Source organism: Armigeres subalbatus, chromosome 2 (genome assembly GCF_024139115.2).
Source record: "Armigeres subalbatus isolate Guangzhou_Male chromosome 2, GZ_Asu_2, whole genome shotgun sequence".
Classification (NCBI taxonomy): domain Eukaryota; kingdom Metazoa; phylum Arthropoda; class Insecta; order Diptera; family Culicidae; genus Armigeres; species Armigeres subalbatus.
In genome coordinates this window covers 463911900-463928733 of record NC_085140.1, presented here as the reverse complement: position 1 = coordinate 463928733, position 16834 = coordinate 463911900, and the positions used below count along the sequence as shown (strand labels likewise).

Below are 16834 nucleotides of genomic sequence, written 5' to 3'. Positions count from 1 at the left end.
TTGTCTACACTTTTTACGGCTGCTGCACCCTGGAAGTAAATGTCATCGAAGTAAACAGGCAGTCCCTCATTGAATTCAACTGTGTTGTTTAACTAACTTGACCTGTCAAAACGTAACAATTGGGTGCGTCATAATTTGAACAAAATTAAAAGCTATATGCAATTCGCTTAAATAATTATAATTGAATGATAAAAATTATTTGCTTGTGCAATAAACAATACTAATTCCAGAGTATATATTAGGGTGCTTAAAGGGGGAGGAGAGAGGGTGTTGGAAAAGTGTGACGGTCCATACAAAATTCTCAGCTGATTTATACAAAATTATTTAAACCATAATTAATGGATCTTCTCTTAGTAGAAATAACAAATAGTTTTTTTTGTCTTTCTCGTAAAACAAAGTTGTACCGAAAGGCTATCATTTCACTCCAAAATCGAACCTTTTATGGAAGTCTCGGAGACCCATGGTGTTATATAACAACCCGACCAGTCAGTCATAACAATTATATCAATATGTATTACAAATAACAATACGTTACAATACAATAAGTTACCACCTTCAGTATAACTTGATCTTACATTCAAATTTATTTACCTACATTGTGGATAATCATAATCTTTTCAATAACATAATTTGTATAAGCTATTTTCATCAGTACTGTGTTACACCTCGAGTTATATTTTTTTTGTTCAAATAATAAGATATTTAGTAATATTTTTGTTAAAACTAGAAGAGATTTTGTTACAATTTTTGTTATTTTAACTACTTATGGTACATGTTTTATAACAACTGCTGTTATAAAAAAAAACTGCTGTAACAGAATCACAAGTTCTGATACAAATCTGTTACTATGTACTGGTTGGGAATCGATTCAGCTCCTTGAGCTGAACATATATCTATCTGTCCGTATATATTCATTCATTTATTTAGTTAACATCTAAACAGATAACACTGAATAAACAATTTGACGCCACAATGCACGGTTCGAGGCCGCATCTCTCCATCCTCGGATACGCCCCACGCTCGCCAAGTCGTTTTGCACCTGGTCTGCCCATCTCGCTCGCTGCGCTCCACGCCGTCTCGTACCTGCCGGATCGGAAGCGAACACCATCTTTGCAGGGTTGCTGTCCGGCATTCTTGCAACATGTCTTGCCCATCGTACCCTTCCGGCTTTAGCTACCTTTTGGATACTGGGTTCGCCGTAGAGTTGGGCGAGCTCATGGTTTATTCTTCGCCGCCACACACCGTCTTCTTGCACACCGCCAAAGATGGTCCTAAGCACCCGTCTCTCGAATACTCCGAGTGCTTGCAAGTCCTCCTCGAGCATTGTCCATGTTTCATGTCCGTAGAGGACAACCGGTCTTATAAGCGTCTTGTACATGACACATTTGGTGCGGTGGCGAATCTTTTTCGACCGCAGTTTCTTCTGGAGCCCGTAGTAGGCCCGACTTCCACAGATGATGCGCCTTCGTATTTCACGACTAACGTTGTTGTCAGCCGTTAGCAAGGATCCGAGGTAGACGAATTCCTCGACCACCTCGAAGGTATCCCCGTCTATCGTAACACTGCTTCCCAGGCGGGCCCTGTCGCGCTCGGTTCCGCCCACAAGCATGTACTTTGTCTTTGACGCATTCACCACCAGCCCAACTTTTGTTGCTTCACGTTTCAGGCGGGTGTACAGTTCTGCCACCTTTGCAAATGTTCGGCCGACAATGTCCATGTCATCCGCAAATAAATTGACTGGATCTGTTGAAAATCGTACCCCGGCTGTTACACCCGGCTCTCCGCATGACACCTTCTAGCGCAATGTTGAACAACAGGCACGAAAGTCCATCACCTTGTCTTAGTCCCCGGCGCGATTCGAACGTACTGGAGTGTTCGCCCGAAATCTTCACACAGTTTTGCACACCATCCACCGTTGCTTTGATCAGTCTGGTGAGCTTCCCAGGGAAGCTGTTCTCGTCCATAATTTTCCATAGCTCTACGCGGTCTATACTGTCGTATGCCGCCTTGAAAACAACGAACAGATGGTGCGTTGGGACCTGGTATTCACGGCATTTTTGAAGGATTTGCCGTACAGTAAAGATCTGGTCCGTTGTCGAGCGGCCGTCAACGAAGCCGGCTTGATAACTTCCCACGAACTCATTCACTAATGGTGACAGACGACGGAAGATGATCTGGGATATCACTTTGTAGGCGGCATTAAGGATGGTGATCGCTCGAAAGTTCTCACACTCCAGTTTGTCGCCTTTCTTGTAGATGGGGCATATAACCTCTTCCTTCCACTCCTCCGGTAGCTGTAGCGGTTTCCCAGCGGTTTCCCAGATTCTGACTATCAGTTTGTGCAGGCAAGTGGCCAGCTTTTCCGGGCCCATCTTGATGAGCTCAGCTCCGATACCATCCTTACCAGCTGCTTTATTGGTCTTTAGCTGTTGAATGGCATCCTTAACTTCCCTCAAGGTGGGGGCTGGTTGGCTTCCATCGTCCGCTGCCCGATCTCCTCCGCTGCCTTGACTTTCACTGCCTGTACTCTCCGCGCCATTCAGATGTTCCTCGTAGTGCTGCTTCCACCTTTCGATCACCACACGTTCGTCCGTCAAGATGCTCCCATCCTTATCCCGGCACATTTCGGCTCGCGGCACGAAGCCTTTGCGGGATGCGTTGAGCTTCTGGTAGAACTTGCGTGTTTCTTGAGAACGGCACAGCTGTTCCATCTCCTCGCACTCCGCTTCTTCCAAGCGGCGTTTCTTCTCCTGAAAAAGGCGGGTCTCCGCTTCCGTCTATAACGTTCCACGTTCTGCCGGGTACCTTGCTGCAGCGCGACCGCCCGCGATGCGTCCTTCTCCTCCAGAATCTGTCTGCACTCTTCGTCGAACCAATCGTTCCGTCGACTTCGACCCATATACCCGACGTTGTTCTCCGCTGCGTCGTTAATGGCTGCTTTGACTGTATTCCAGCAGTTCTCAAGAGGGGCCCCATCGAGCTCACCCTCTTCCGGCAACGCTGCCTCGAGATGCTGCGCGTATGCAGTGGCGACATCAGGTTGCTTCAGTCGCTCTAGGTTGTACCGCGGCGGTCGTCGGTACCGAACATTGTTGATGACGGATAGTTTTGGGCGCAGTTTAACCATCACCAGATAGAGGTCAGAGTCGATGTTAGCGCCACGATATGTCCTGACGTCAATAATGTCGGAGAAGTGCCGTCCATCAATCAGAACGTGGTCGATTTGTGATTCTGTCTGCAGTGGTGATCTCCAGGTGTACCGATACGGGAGGCTGTGTTGGAAGTAGGTGCTGCGAATGGCCATATTCTTGGAGGCGGCGAAATCAATTAGTCGTAGGCCGTTTTCGTTCGTCAGCCGGTGAGCGCTGAACTTTCCAATAGTCGGTCTAAACTCCTCCTCTTGGCCAACCTGAGCGTTCAAATCTCCTATGATGATTTTGACGTCGTGGCTTGGGCAGCTGTCGTACTCACGTTCCAGCTGCGCGTAGAATGCGTCCTTATCATCATTAGTGCTTCCGGAGTGTGGGCTATGGACGTTGATTATGCTGAAGTTGAAGAACCGGCCTTTGATCCTCAACCTGCACATTCTTTCATTGATCGGCCACCACCCGATCACGCGCCTTTGCATATCGCCCATCACTATGAAAGCTGTTCCCAGCTCGTGTGTGTTGCCGCAGCTCTGGTAGATGGTATGATTACCTCTAAACGTTCGCACCATTGATCCCTTCCAACAAACCTCCTGCAGCGCTACGATGCCGAATCCACGGTCCTTGAGCACATCGGCGAGTATGCGTGTGCTCCTGATGAAGTTGAGAGATTTGCAGTTCCACGAACCGAGTTTCCAATCGCTAGTCCCTTTTCGTCGCAGTGGTCTTCGCCGATGGTTCCGGTCCGTACTCTCTTGTTGACTGTCTGTCTGTCCATTTATATATATATATATATATATATATATATATATATATATATATATATATATATATATATATATATATATATATATATATATATATATATATATATATATATATATATATATATTAGAGTGGGGCGCAATTGTATGGAAAAACGCAAACTTCGTCCGATCAAGTGAGATCAAGGTTTTTCTGAATCGTTTTGGGACCCCAATCAACTTTGCAAAATATGGGCTCGATTGGTTGAAACCTCGCATGCCGCATCGCGTTTTAAATCTACATGGAGATTAGTATGGGAAAACGTACTTTTTTATATTTTTGCTTTTAGCGGCTTCAATTTATCATCAATCACGTGACTCAATACGTTAGCATATAGTCTGGAAGATGCCGAAAGACTTTACCGAAGAAGGTACGTAGCTGGAAGGTCTACAAAAAATGTTATTACGTTTCGAAAATTGATTGTTCAAACCATATGCAAGAAATCAATGTTTCTGCCAGCACTACCGGACAACCTATGATTGTCCGAGGGCAAAACCCATCTTCCTTCTTGTCGGATTTTTTTCTTTGTGAAATTATTCCAGATAGCTCCCATTATCTCTAAACCCTATAAGATCAATTATTTTGAAATAACATTCAGTTAAATTATTAGTCTACGTAGTACGGCAGTGCTGGCAGAATAAACGATTTTTTGCATATGGTTTGAACACTCAATCTTCGAAGCGTTATAACTTTTTTCGTGGACCTTCCAGCAACGTGCCTTCTTCAGCAAAGTTTTTCGGCATCCTTTGGGTTATACTTTAACGTAATGTGCCACTTGGTTTACGATGAACTGAAACCTCTAGTAGTAGAAATGCAAAAATATACGTTCTTCCATACTAATTTCCATACAAAATTCAAACGCGATGCGGAAAGCGAAGAAGCAACCAATCGGTCCCAAATTCTGCACAGTTTTTCAGGACCCAGAGTGGCTTCGAAAAACCATTGATTTGAAAAAATGACCATGACGCCCCACTCTAATATATATGTATATATATATATATATATATATATATGTATATATATATATGTATATATATATTTATATATATATATATATGTATAATCACCAGTATATCACCAGCAGTGTCCTATTTATGGGTCTGTTCACAAATTACGTAACGCAAACATCCGACTTTTTGACCCCCTCCCTCCCTCTCGTAACAAAAGTTAACAAATTTTGGAGCCCCCTCCCTCCCCCATGTAATGCGTAACTGTGAAAATTTTAATGGCTGATTTTTTTTCTTTCTCTGAAGCATTTGGGTTTTGGTATTTTTTTAACACTGTTAGAAAAGGGACGGCACGTGATCAAAAATCAAGGATATCAAGAATGCAGCTAGTAGGAACGAAAATAGAATTTGCGATCATAACCATTTACATAGTTTTGCGGAACTGCGGTGTAAAGAAATACAATATTCGCTTGGTATTTTTACGCATATCAGTCCTGCTATGTCAGCATGCTTGATTTCGATAATGACTAATAAGATAACGATAAACAGCAATTACTTCAATCAGTGATTAAAAAAAAGAAATTCAAATAAATTTGTACTCGCGTTATGCGTAACATTTGGTAGTACCCACCCCCTCCCCTACCTTTTAGTGTAACAAAGTATAACACAAGTTGAACCCCCCCCCCCTCCCCCCAGAAGCGTTACGTAATTTGTGAACAGACCCTATGCATTAGATATATTAAATAAACAAATTTATTAACTTGTTATAAGATGAGTTTGTACAATCGAGTCAAGTACGAGACACTGAAGACGACCTTACTGTTAAGGTCGAAAAACGTATCTGTCAAGGTACAATTAAGTGGTGGACTTAAATGGAACTGTGCAAACTCGTCTTATGACAAGTGAAGACTTTCCACTAAAAAGCTCAAAATAATTTTCTTAACAAATTTATTAAGTTACTCCTAAGATAGCTACTCTTAATCTAGAATTAAAAAAACACCTAAATAAAGATACAAAAAAAAAAAGAAATAAGATAGGTACCGTAGCCCCTTAAGAGGATTTATATGCAGGAAAAATAACGCATTCTTACACCAAAAACAATTGAAAAACACTTGACTTAATGGAACGTACACACGGTCAAGCAGTATGACTAACATTGACTCCACCTCTCGTTTATTCAAACATCCATCAAGTTTAACCAACAGCGACACGAACAATCAATTTATTCGACCAACAATATCACACACGAACGACCGAAGCGCAAACTTGAGCACCAACCATCAAAAAATATATGGGGGTTAGTGCAACTTCACTACAAATGCTCAAACATGTTCGGCGAACCTTGACAACTCAAACCAAAATCAAACCGTTTTAATTTTTTCCATCCGAGCCGCCAACTGTCAAATGGTTGTTCGAACAACTTCACACACATTCAAACAAAGCAGCAACCGAAGCGTTTTCTTGGGGGCGGAGTCAATGTTCGTCAAACTGCTTGACTGGTGTGTACGTTGCATAAGACGAGTTCGTACAATTCTATTTAATTCCACCAGTTGATTGTAAATACCTTTGACAGATACGTATTTCGACGTCAACAGTGAGGCCGTCTTCAGTGTATCGTACTTTACGTCGGGTAAAGTACGAGACAGTGGAGACGGCCTTATTGTTAAGGTCGAAATACGTATCTGTCAAAAGTACAATCAAGGGGTAGAATTCGAAACGAAATTCCGCGGAATTTGAGCATGGCGAAGTCTGATTTCTTGATGTCGTTTCGTTTCGTAAAATTACAAAAATTTCGCTTGAAAAAACTAGTCTCTAGCGAATTTGACGGAATTCCGCGGAAATTCGAAAAAAAATTAAACTTAACCCCTTTATATTAACAAACATTTTGGCTGCCCTGCTAAACTAAATCATAAAATTGTTTTCAAAACCTATTTTTTTTTATTAACGCTTACTACATAACCCTATTCTGAGTCGACAAATACGTATGTAGTTCTATAAGACATCTTCAGTGTTTCCAAGATTCAAGTTTAAATTTTGTGATATATTTTTTTGACTATGTGAACAATGAGTGCGGCATCGATCGTGTTGCAGCTGGTCATGGGACGGTAACTAGTCCGGGAGAACGCGAAGTGAAAAAAATCTACCTCGGGTAGCAGAAATTTGTTTAATCAGTATCGATCGTGTTGATGCTGATCACGCCAACTAGTGTGGGAGAACGCGAAGTGATCAAACTAATGTCTGCATCGAAAAGCACAACATTACTTAGAGCACCTCCACGGGAGTCCTCATCGCTATTCTCATTATAGCGCTCCTTCCCGAGTGCTATTTTAGGATAGCGCCCCATCTTCCCACCGGTGGTTTTTGTTTTAGGTATAGCGACTTCGTAAACATATTGAGTTTTCACCGGGTGTTGCTAAAAGTAGTCAACATCTTCTTCAATGGCTCTACATTTCAACTGGAACTTGGCTAGCTGCTAAAATAAGTATTCTATTAGCATTTTATCAGTTATTCATTTAAAGCTTTTCTGTGCCCACCATTGCATGCGTATGTATTTTGTGTGACAACTGAAAACTATGCCCCGAATTGGGAATAGAGCTCGCCATCTCCGGAGGACAATCAAGACGACAAGACCCGTCGTAGTAAATTTTTTCACCGTTATTTCTTCTGGAATTCCTTCCTCCTGGAAATTTCTTTCGGGGATTTATACTTGCAGTTGAAGAAATTCCTCCTGAAATTCCCACCAGTTTTCCCACAAGAATCTCTTGACAATTTCCAGCGGGAATGCTGTCACAGTTTTTTTTCTCTGAAGGACGGAGAAAAAAATTTGTAACAACATCCGAAAGAATCCGGAGAGTTTTCAAATGAAACCACAAAAAAAATATAGGGCTTTTCCAATAAAAAAATCCCGAGAGAATCTGGAAGAAATCCTAAAACTATTCTGGGAGAACTGATTAAGAAAAGATTCTTAAAATAACACAAAGATTGCTGGGGAACTCCCGGAGGGATCTAAGATGAGTTTCCAAAACAAATCATTTTGATGAACGACAAAAAAGATAAACTTGCGGGAGCTTTTCTGGAGGAAATACTTGAAGAACATACTGAACAATTACTAAAGGAACCTTCTGAGGCATTCCTGGAAGACCTTCCCTTGGAATAACTATAATAAAAAAATAAAAACAGTGGAATTTTCTTTCGCGAGAAATCCATGAATAAATATTTCGGGCTCTAGCGGGCGCCGGTGCACATCGCTCCTCATTATAGCTGATCCATTACTGTAATTATTTCTTCGCGGAGTTGAACTAGTTAAAAAAATGAATATTCTCCTTTTTTTTTAATTTACGTCGAAATTGTTCTGAAACAGAAGAAAACAGATTTTCTGCAATGTTTTTATCAATACCAAAGTGATGTTTCACAAAATAGCAACCCTGTATGGACATTTAGCAACCCAGTATGGGGCGCTAAATTTGGAGACTCACTGCTAATTTTGAGTTGCGTTATTATTTTACATTCCCGTTTAGATACCACTGGTGTAAAAGTGGGTTCCTATTAGGGGCCCGGAAATAGCGATAGGGACCCAGATGGGGACCAAATCCAAATCCAATCCAAATCCAATCCAAATCCAATCCAAATCCAATCCAAATCCAATCCAAATCCAATCCAAATCCAATCCAAATCCAATCCAAATCCAATCCAAATCCAATCCAAATCCAATCCAAATCCAATCCAAACCATATCCAAATCCAATCCAAATCCAATCCAATCCAAATCCAATCCAAACCAATCCAAACCAATCCAAACCAAACCAATCCAAACCAATCCAAACCAATCCAATCCAAACCAATCCAAACCAATCCAAATCCAAACCAATACAAATCCAAACCAACCAAACCAATACAAACCAATCCAACCAATCCAAACCAAACCAATCCAAACCAATCCAAATTCTATCCAAATCCGATCCAAATCCAATCCAAACCAATCCAAACCAATACAACCAATCCAAGTCCAATCCAAATCTAATCCAAACCAATCCAACCAATCCAAATCCAATCCAAACCAATCCAATCCAAATCCAATCCAAATCAAATCCAATCCAAATCCAATCCAAATCCAATCCAAATCCAATCCAAATCCAATCCAAATCCAATCCCAATCCAAATCCAATCCAAATCCAAATCCAATCCAAATCCAATCCAAATCCAATTCAATCCAATCCAAATCCGATTCAAATTCAATACAAATCCGATCCAAATCCAATCCAAATCTAATCGGAATCCAATCCAAAACTAATCCAAATCCAATCCAAATCCGATCCAAAATCAATCCATATCCGATCCAAATCCAATCCAAATACGATCCAAATCCAATCCAAATCCGTTCCAAATCCAAATCCTATTCATATCCAATCCTTCATAATCGAATCATCGAGGGTTAACTCTAGATCGTGTCCGTAGATGGTTGCCATAATAAACATCAAAAGCACAGTAAAACAATGTTTACCCAAAATCAGATTTCTTGAGCGATTTGCCCGCAATATCAGATATTCGTTAACATTCTAACCTCAGTTCCACCATTCCTCATAAAACGGTTTGAAAATTGTACATGAATAAAAACTACTAAACAAGCGCCTAGAGAACAACTTGACGTATATAATGTAAATAAGCGCTACCAGAACTCTTTTAATCCATTTTTCAATATCTTGAAAATGTTTGAAATATCTTACCCAACAGGTAATTCCTTAAACACAATAACCGCCATACCGGTTCAACTCTGAACTAAACTGAATTCCATAACAATGCTTTTTACTTCTCAAACAACTTTGTAGAAAACCGAAATTCATTCAGATTTCAAGATGTCTAAGGTAATATTTTAAGCACGAGCGCTGCATAGAAACTTTGTAGCAGACGTATGCTTCCTTATATTTCCTGATAACGAGATATCCAACCTAATATGTAATTCGTTGTACACTAGCACCACCCTGAGACGAGACCTGCAAAGACGCTGCTTCTTTTCTCTTGTTTTGACACTTGTTCTTCTTTTCATCACAGTTGACCATCGAGTTTCAACTGTTTACTTGACTGTTTCACCTAAGCCCCAGGTGGACCCTTCTGAGCACAATAAAAGTGTATCTAATTCACGAAATAGTTAATTCATTTTCATAAGGATTTTTATACCGGGAACAAAACACAGGTTTATTACTGATTATTAACAAGCTAAACGGAAGGTTTGGAATACTCGTTAAAGTAAAAAAGTCTTGGATGTGGAATATTTTATTTGGGATACCAATACTTTCACTCAAAAAGCTGCTGGTTGCACCTGACAGTTCGTGACAGCAGTTGACTGGCAGCAGCTGAAGTTACATTTTTTCCTCTTTGCAGGTCTCGTCTCAGGCACCACCCACTGGTTAAAATCCAAACTAAACTGGTCTTTATCAAAATGGTTTTGACAACTTACACTAGGACACGGCAACTTTCTAAATCTCCCTGATTACGAGATATCCAACATAACAGGTAATTTCTTATGCATATGAATATGTATAGTGGTTGAATTCCAAACTTAACTGGCTTTCATCATAATGGTTTCACCGCCCATACATCTTTGCACAAGATGGCAATATCCCAAATCGTGACATCTTACCATACGGGTAATTACTTATACTCTTGCCTAGCGGTCGAATTCCGAATATAGTTGTACCTTCATCATGGAAAAAATCAACTTTCGTAACAGATACAACGAGAATACACTTTAAGCTGATCATTCGCCACCGTGTAAGTTGTAGAATCACATCAAACAGCAATCTGAATTTGTTGCGACCTGAGACGAGACCTGCAAAGAGGAAAAAATGTAACTTCAGCTGCTGCCAGTCAACTGCTGTCACGAACTGTCAGGTGCAACCAGCAGCTTTTTGAGTGAAAGTATTGGTATCCCAAATAAAATATTCCACATCATTTTTGTTTTACCAAGACTTTTTTACTTTAACGAGTATTCCAAACCTTCCGTTTAGCTTGTTAATAATCAGTAATAAACCTGTGTTTTGTTCCCGGTATAAAAATCCTTATGAAAATGAATTAACTATTTCGTGAATTAGATACACTTTTATTGTGCTCAGAAGGGTCCACCTGGGGCTTAGGTGAAACAGTCAAGTAAACAGTTGAAACTCGATGGTCAACTGTGATGAAAAGAAGAACAAGTGTCAAAACAAGAGAAAAGAAGCAGCGTCTTTGCAGGTCTCGTCTCAGGTTGCGACCATTCACGCCTACTTTGTAATCCAACGATTATTTTTCTTTGTCAGGCTGCTCAAAACGTCAAACCTAAGACCAATATTTTTCGGATGCTCATTACTTCTTTCAACGTCGTCCTCATACCACTTGTTTTTGCAAATTCGATAATTTCACAACATTGCCCAAATCTCGAATTACTTCTCATTGTCTTTTACCGAGGAAGTGATTTGGCTTACCTTCTTGTTTTTTGCCAAATTGTCATGCGAGTTTTCATTTTTCTCTATGGCTTACCATTATTTTTTGCCATTTTGTCTTTTCATCTGAGGTTTATCTTTCTCTTTTGCCTATAATGGCTTATCTTTATTTTTTGCCATTCCGTTTCTTGTTTGAGGCTTACTTTTCTCTTCTGATGGTCAAATTTATAGCTTATCTATTTGTTTTGCTATTTTGCTTCTCTGAGGCTTATCATTTTCTTTTGCCTCATATATTATGGCTTACCTTACTTTTTTGCCAATTTTTTCGCATATCCATCTAGTCTAGTTTCTTACCTAGGAGGGAGCAACGACCGCGTCATTGTCGTAACCTTACAAATCCTTCCTCTTCAATCAGCGGAAAATTTGTCTTCAACTTCTAAAATTGGAAAGCGTACTTACGCTCCAAGAAATGAACACTGAATGACCATCGTTTATTTTCATTCCAACAATATAGAATTCCTTGTCAGCCTACTGAGATTGAATTTCAAATGTCTTCTCATTAGCTTCTTAGTATGCTGGCATTTCAAATGCCTACTACGATTGAATTTCAAATACGTTATCATTTTTTTATTATTGTCATTTTAAAATAGTTTTGCTTATTTCATTATTTTTATCGTGAATCCAATGTAACCAAAAATACAAATGCTTTTTTCGGACTCACTTTATTCCCCACAATATTCACCGTCTCTACTCTATCACTGTTTTTTCCGATAAGCAAATTAGTTGGAGTTGTTAATACGGGAACAAGAATTCTTTATTTCATACCGGCTCAGTTGTTTATATATTAATGACAGCTGCGAATTTATTTTTTTGTAGCTCTAAAGCATTGACGCTGTCCTGAAACTGCTCAGATGATTTTGTTTGAAGCCATTGATTTACTAAACCATTAACAAAACCAATCTAATCCAAATCCAATCCATATCCTTAATAAATCCAATTAAAATCCATTCCAAATCCAACCAAATCCAATCCAAATCCACTCCAAATCCAAATCCAATCCAAATCCAATCCAAATCCAATCCAAATCCAATCCAAATCCAATCCAAATCCAATCCAAATCCAATCCAAATCCAATCCAAATCCAATCCAAATCCAATCCAAATCCAATCCAAATCCAATCCAAATCCAATCCAAACCAATCCAAACCAATCCAAACCAATCCAAACCAATCCAAACCAATCCAAACCAATCCAAACCAATCCAAACCAATCCAAACCAATCCAATCCAAACCAATCCAAACCAATCCAAACCAATCCAAACCAATCCAAACCAATCCAAACCAACCAAACCAATCCAACCAATCCAAACCAACCAAACCAATCCAAACCAATCCAAACCAACCAAACCAATCCAAACCAACCAAACCAATCCAAACCAATCCAAACCAACCCAAACCAATCCAAACCAATCCAAATCCAATCCAAACCAACCAAACCAACCAAACCAATCCAAACCAACCAAACCAATCCAAACCAACCAAACCAATCCAAACCAATCCAAACCAATCCAAACCAATCCAAACCAATCCAAACCAATCCAAACCAACCAACCAATCCAAACCAATCCAAACCAATCCAAATCCAACCCCAATCCAAACCAATCCAAACCAATCCAAACCAATCCAAATCCAACCAAACCAATCCAAACCAATCCAAACCAATCCAATCCAACCAATCCAAACCAATCCAAACCAACCAATCCAAACCAATCCAAACCAATCCAAACCAATCCAAACCAATCCAAACCAACCAAACCAACCAAACCAACCAAACCAATCCAAATCCAAACCAACCAAATCCAAACCAATCCAAACCAATCCAGTCCAACCAAACCAATCCAACCAAATCCATCCAAACCGATCCAAACCAATCCAAATCCAATCCAAATCCAAACCAAATCCGAACCAAACCAATCCAAATCTAATCCAAACCAATCCAAACCAATCCCAACCCCAACCCAATCCAATCCCAATCCAATCCCAATCCAAATCCAATCCAAATCCAATCCAAATCCAATCCCAATCCAAATCCAATCCAAATCCAAATCCAATCCAAATCCAATCCAAATCCAATTCAATCCAATCCAAATCCGATTCAAATTCAATACAAATCCGATCCAAATCCAATCCAAATCTAATCGGAATCCAATCCAAAACTAATCCAAATCCAATCCAAATCCGATCCAAAATCAATCCATATCCGATCCAAATCCAATCCAAATACGATCCAAATCCAATCCAAATCCGTTCCAAATCCAAATCCTATTCATATCCAATCCTACCGACTGCGTCATTGTCGTAACCTTACAAATCCTTCCTCTTCAATCAGCGGAAAATTTGTCTTCAACTTCTAAAATTGGAAAGCGTACTTACGCTCCAAGAAATGAACACTGAATGACCATCGTTTATTTTCATTCCAACAATATAGAATTCCTTGTCAGCCTACTGAGATTGAATTTCAAATGTCTTCTCATTAGCTTCTTAGTATGCTGGCATTTCAAATGCCTACTACGATTGAATTTCAAATACGTTATCATTTTTTTATTATTGTCATTTTAAAATAGTTTTGCTTATTTCATTATTTTTATCGTGAATCCAATGTAACCAAAAATACAAATGCTTTTTTCAGACTCACTTTATTCCCCACAGTGCTCTTAGTGCGGAATCGATCGTGTTGTAGATTTTATTAAACCAAGCACATTGATCATGAGTTGGATTGATTTGAAACACAGTTTTCATTTTCTTGTTTTCAAAATAACTTCGTTTACAATAAATATCTAGTCGCTTACCAAGGGGCTTCACATGAATTACCTTCTCAACTAATCAACGATTCCTTTCCCGTAGCGCTCACAGAGATGCAGAGCATTCCTCAGTCTCTTAGGGAAGATCCATAAAGTACGTCACGCAAAAAATGGCGATTTTCAACCCCCCCTCCCCCCTTCGTCACGTTTTTTGTAAGAAACCCCTAAAATTTTTGTATGGATCGTCACGCTGCTCAGAACCCCCCCTCCCCCCTAAAGGCGTGACGTACTTTGTGGACGGCCCCTTATAACAATGTATGTTAAACTAATTTTCATCTCCTAATCCTAAAATGACTGTGAGGACGTGAACAGCATCGTTATTGGTCATTAATTGGAAACTCCGAAGCAAGTATACAATAAGAATAACTTTTTTGTATCCCAAGAAGATTATTTAATTGGTGAGTTGTGCATACTTGCAGTTTCTCGGCCAATCTTAACTAGCAACTACGATGTTTAAAGTTAACCAAGCTTAGCTCTTCTTTAACTATTTGCACAATATGTGAGGAACATTGCAAAGTAACTATGTCTGAAACTCGATTATGCATATAAATAACATGTGATAGATTTAGTTCGGAAAAGGTATTGGAGGGTAACCGCTCCTTCGGTGGGCTTTGATCCCACGACCCCAGTACGCTAGACAGGTACTTTCCCTACTAAGCTACGAAGGACCTCCGTCGTCCTCCGCAGTTTAGCGGGTACTGATGAAACCAAATTCCCAGTTCTGAAAATGTATTGCGAGAGTTCGGCTGGTACCTGGTGCTGGGAATTTGGCTGGCCCAAGCAACACAAGTCAAGTGAAACTGGTTGCAGCAACTTATTTGTGAATCTGGTCATATATAAGTTACTGTGATCTATATGAAACATGTGTGCTACTCGGGTGGTGCTGGAATTAACTAAAAAGATATTCATCGGTCGTGGTATTGGTAGCAGTCTGGCGACCGCGATGCATCACAGACCTTTTTTGTTGGTTCCGAAATAGGCACTCTGGGATATTTACCATTGGCCATGGGTTTTGAAGAGCGGCTGAAACAGGATGAAACTGAAACTGAAACTGGATAATTAGATTAAAAAACAACAAAGATATATTTAATATTTATGTATCGATCATCCGGTATGATAACTGCATCAGCCACACAAAGAGGAAACATCATGGTTGTCGTAATATGACCTCTGCCTTTCAGTGGAGTGGATCGATTGCATAAAATTTATATATATTTAATATTCATCAGCCCAATTTTGTTGATAATTGTGACTGTTACTCTATTCGAGAACCAAAATACTTGCCTTACTTAATACCAACAATATTTAATTTTTGCACGACTGTTTTGACGTTAGACTATAAAGAATTGTTAGGATTTGAAAATAAACCAATTTGGTCTTTCATCAGACTTGAAAGAACCTAAATATGTTCAGCTCATAAAGGGATCAATTCCCCCCGATAGGGGGATCAAGTCTCCCGCAAGTTTTGAAAATGACAAATTTTCCAACTTTTAGAAAAATCGATTTTTTGATAACCTTCATGAAAAAATAATTTCTTCTAATGATATTTTTAAATAGCTAATTAAATTGTTCATCAAGTCCATCTTAAATCGTTTAAATCTAAGCATTTTACATCGAGAAACATCCGAAACAAAAAGTGGGGATCATCCAGTTTCCCCTACAGGCATGAAACGGCTTGTGTTAATTCGCTATTCATTAAAATACTTTTACACTTCAGTTTTTCTATATGAAAGGAAGACGTTCAAATTATAGTCAACATTAAACAATGCTTCCCTTTGGAACATGGGTCAATTCTCGTACATGAATTAAATTTCTAGATTCAAATTATGCTACCCGTACTCCTAACAAAATTTCGTATGTGAACTTAGATCCTGTTGGGAACAATTTACCTTTTATTTTCATATTCACAATAAGTAAAATCAAAGAAACTCTGGTCCAATACATGTTCCTAAATCTAATCTTCAATATATTGCGTGAATACCTAAATAACGTCTTTCCCGATTTTTTTTTGTTTTCATATTTAAAATCATTGCTTAATAAGATAACGATTCACCATTGCACAAAGTAAAGTAACCTGTAATAAGATTTAAAGCAAAATGGTTTTTGAACCACCCTAAAAAAATATTATTTTAAATCTTTCATGACTTGATTCTAGTTATGATAATTCGTATGGTACTAACTTTGGACCCATTTTTTTTCCTGCTTATAGCTTAGAATAATATTTTAATGGCATGATTTGTAGGCTTCATGAGCATTAATAATTTTCAATCTTTCAAATTTGTTATGTTTGAAACGATCTGTTATTTCTAAAATATGAGAAGCATTCAAAACTCTCATCAGTTGTAATTCAACCTACCATACAGACGCGTTCTCAAACGGACTGTATTCATTCCTTCTAGTCAACTCACGGTGGCAAAACAAATTCCTCCTATCGTTTACTCATGCATCCCTCTTTTTAGGTAAACACTTTTTCTATTTTAATGTTAGAACAATTTAAAAATCATTTTTCTATGCTCTTTGATTTATCGATAGTACTGGGTATTTTAGTTCAATAAAATACCTGATAGAAATAAAAATAAAAACGTTTTACCTGTGGGTCTGATATATGCGACGCCTGTAACAAGCTATTTGTCATGTTATGATCAGCACGCAGTCTTATGCG

General features: G+C 39.2%; 1 protein-coding gene across 1 annotated transcript in view; it reads right to left on the bottom strand.

Annotated features, from left to right (window-relative positions):
• The window catches only part of LOC134218361 (uncharacterized), a 32316-nt gene extending 20539 nt beyond the window's left edge, over positions 1-11777 (bottom strand). Inside the window, exon 1 of the mRNA XM_062697302.1 lies at positions 11667-11777. Coding sequence (XP_062553286.1) covers positions 11667-11692 — 26 coding nt within the window. The 5' untranslated portion in view covers positions 11693-11777. The remainder of the gene's footprint in view (positions 1-11666) is intronic.
• Positions 11778-16834: the final 5057 nt, after the last annotated feature.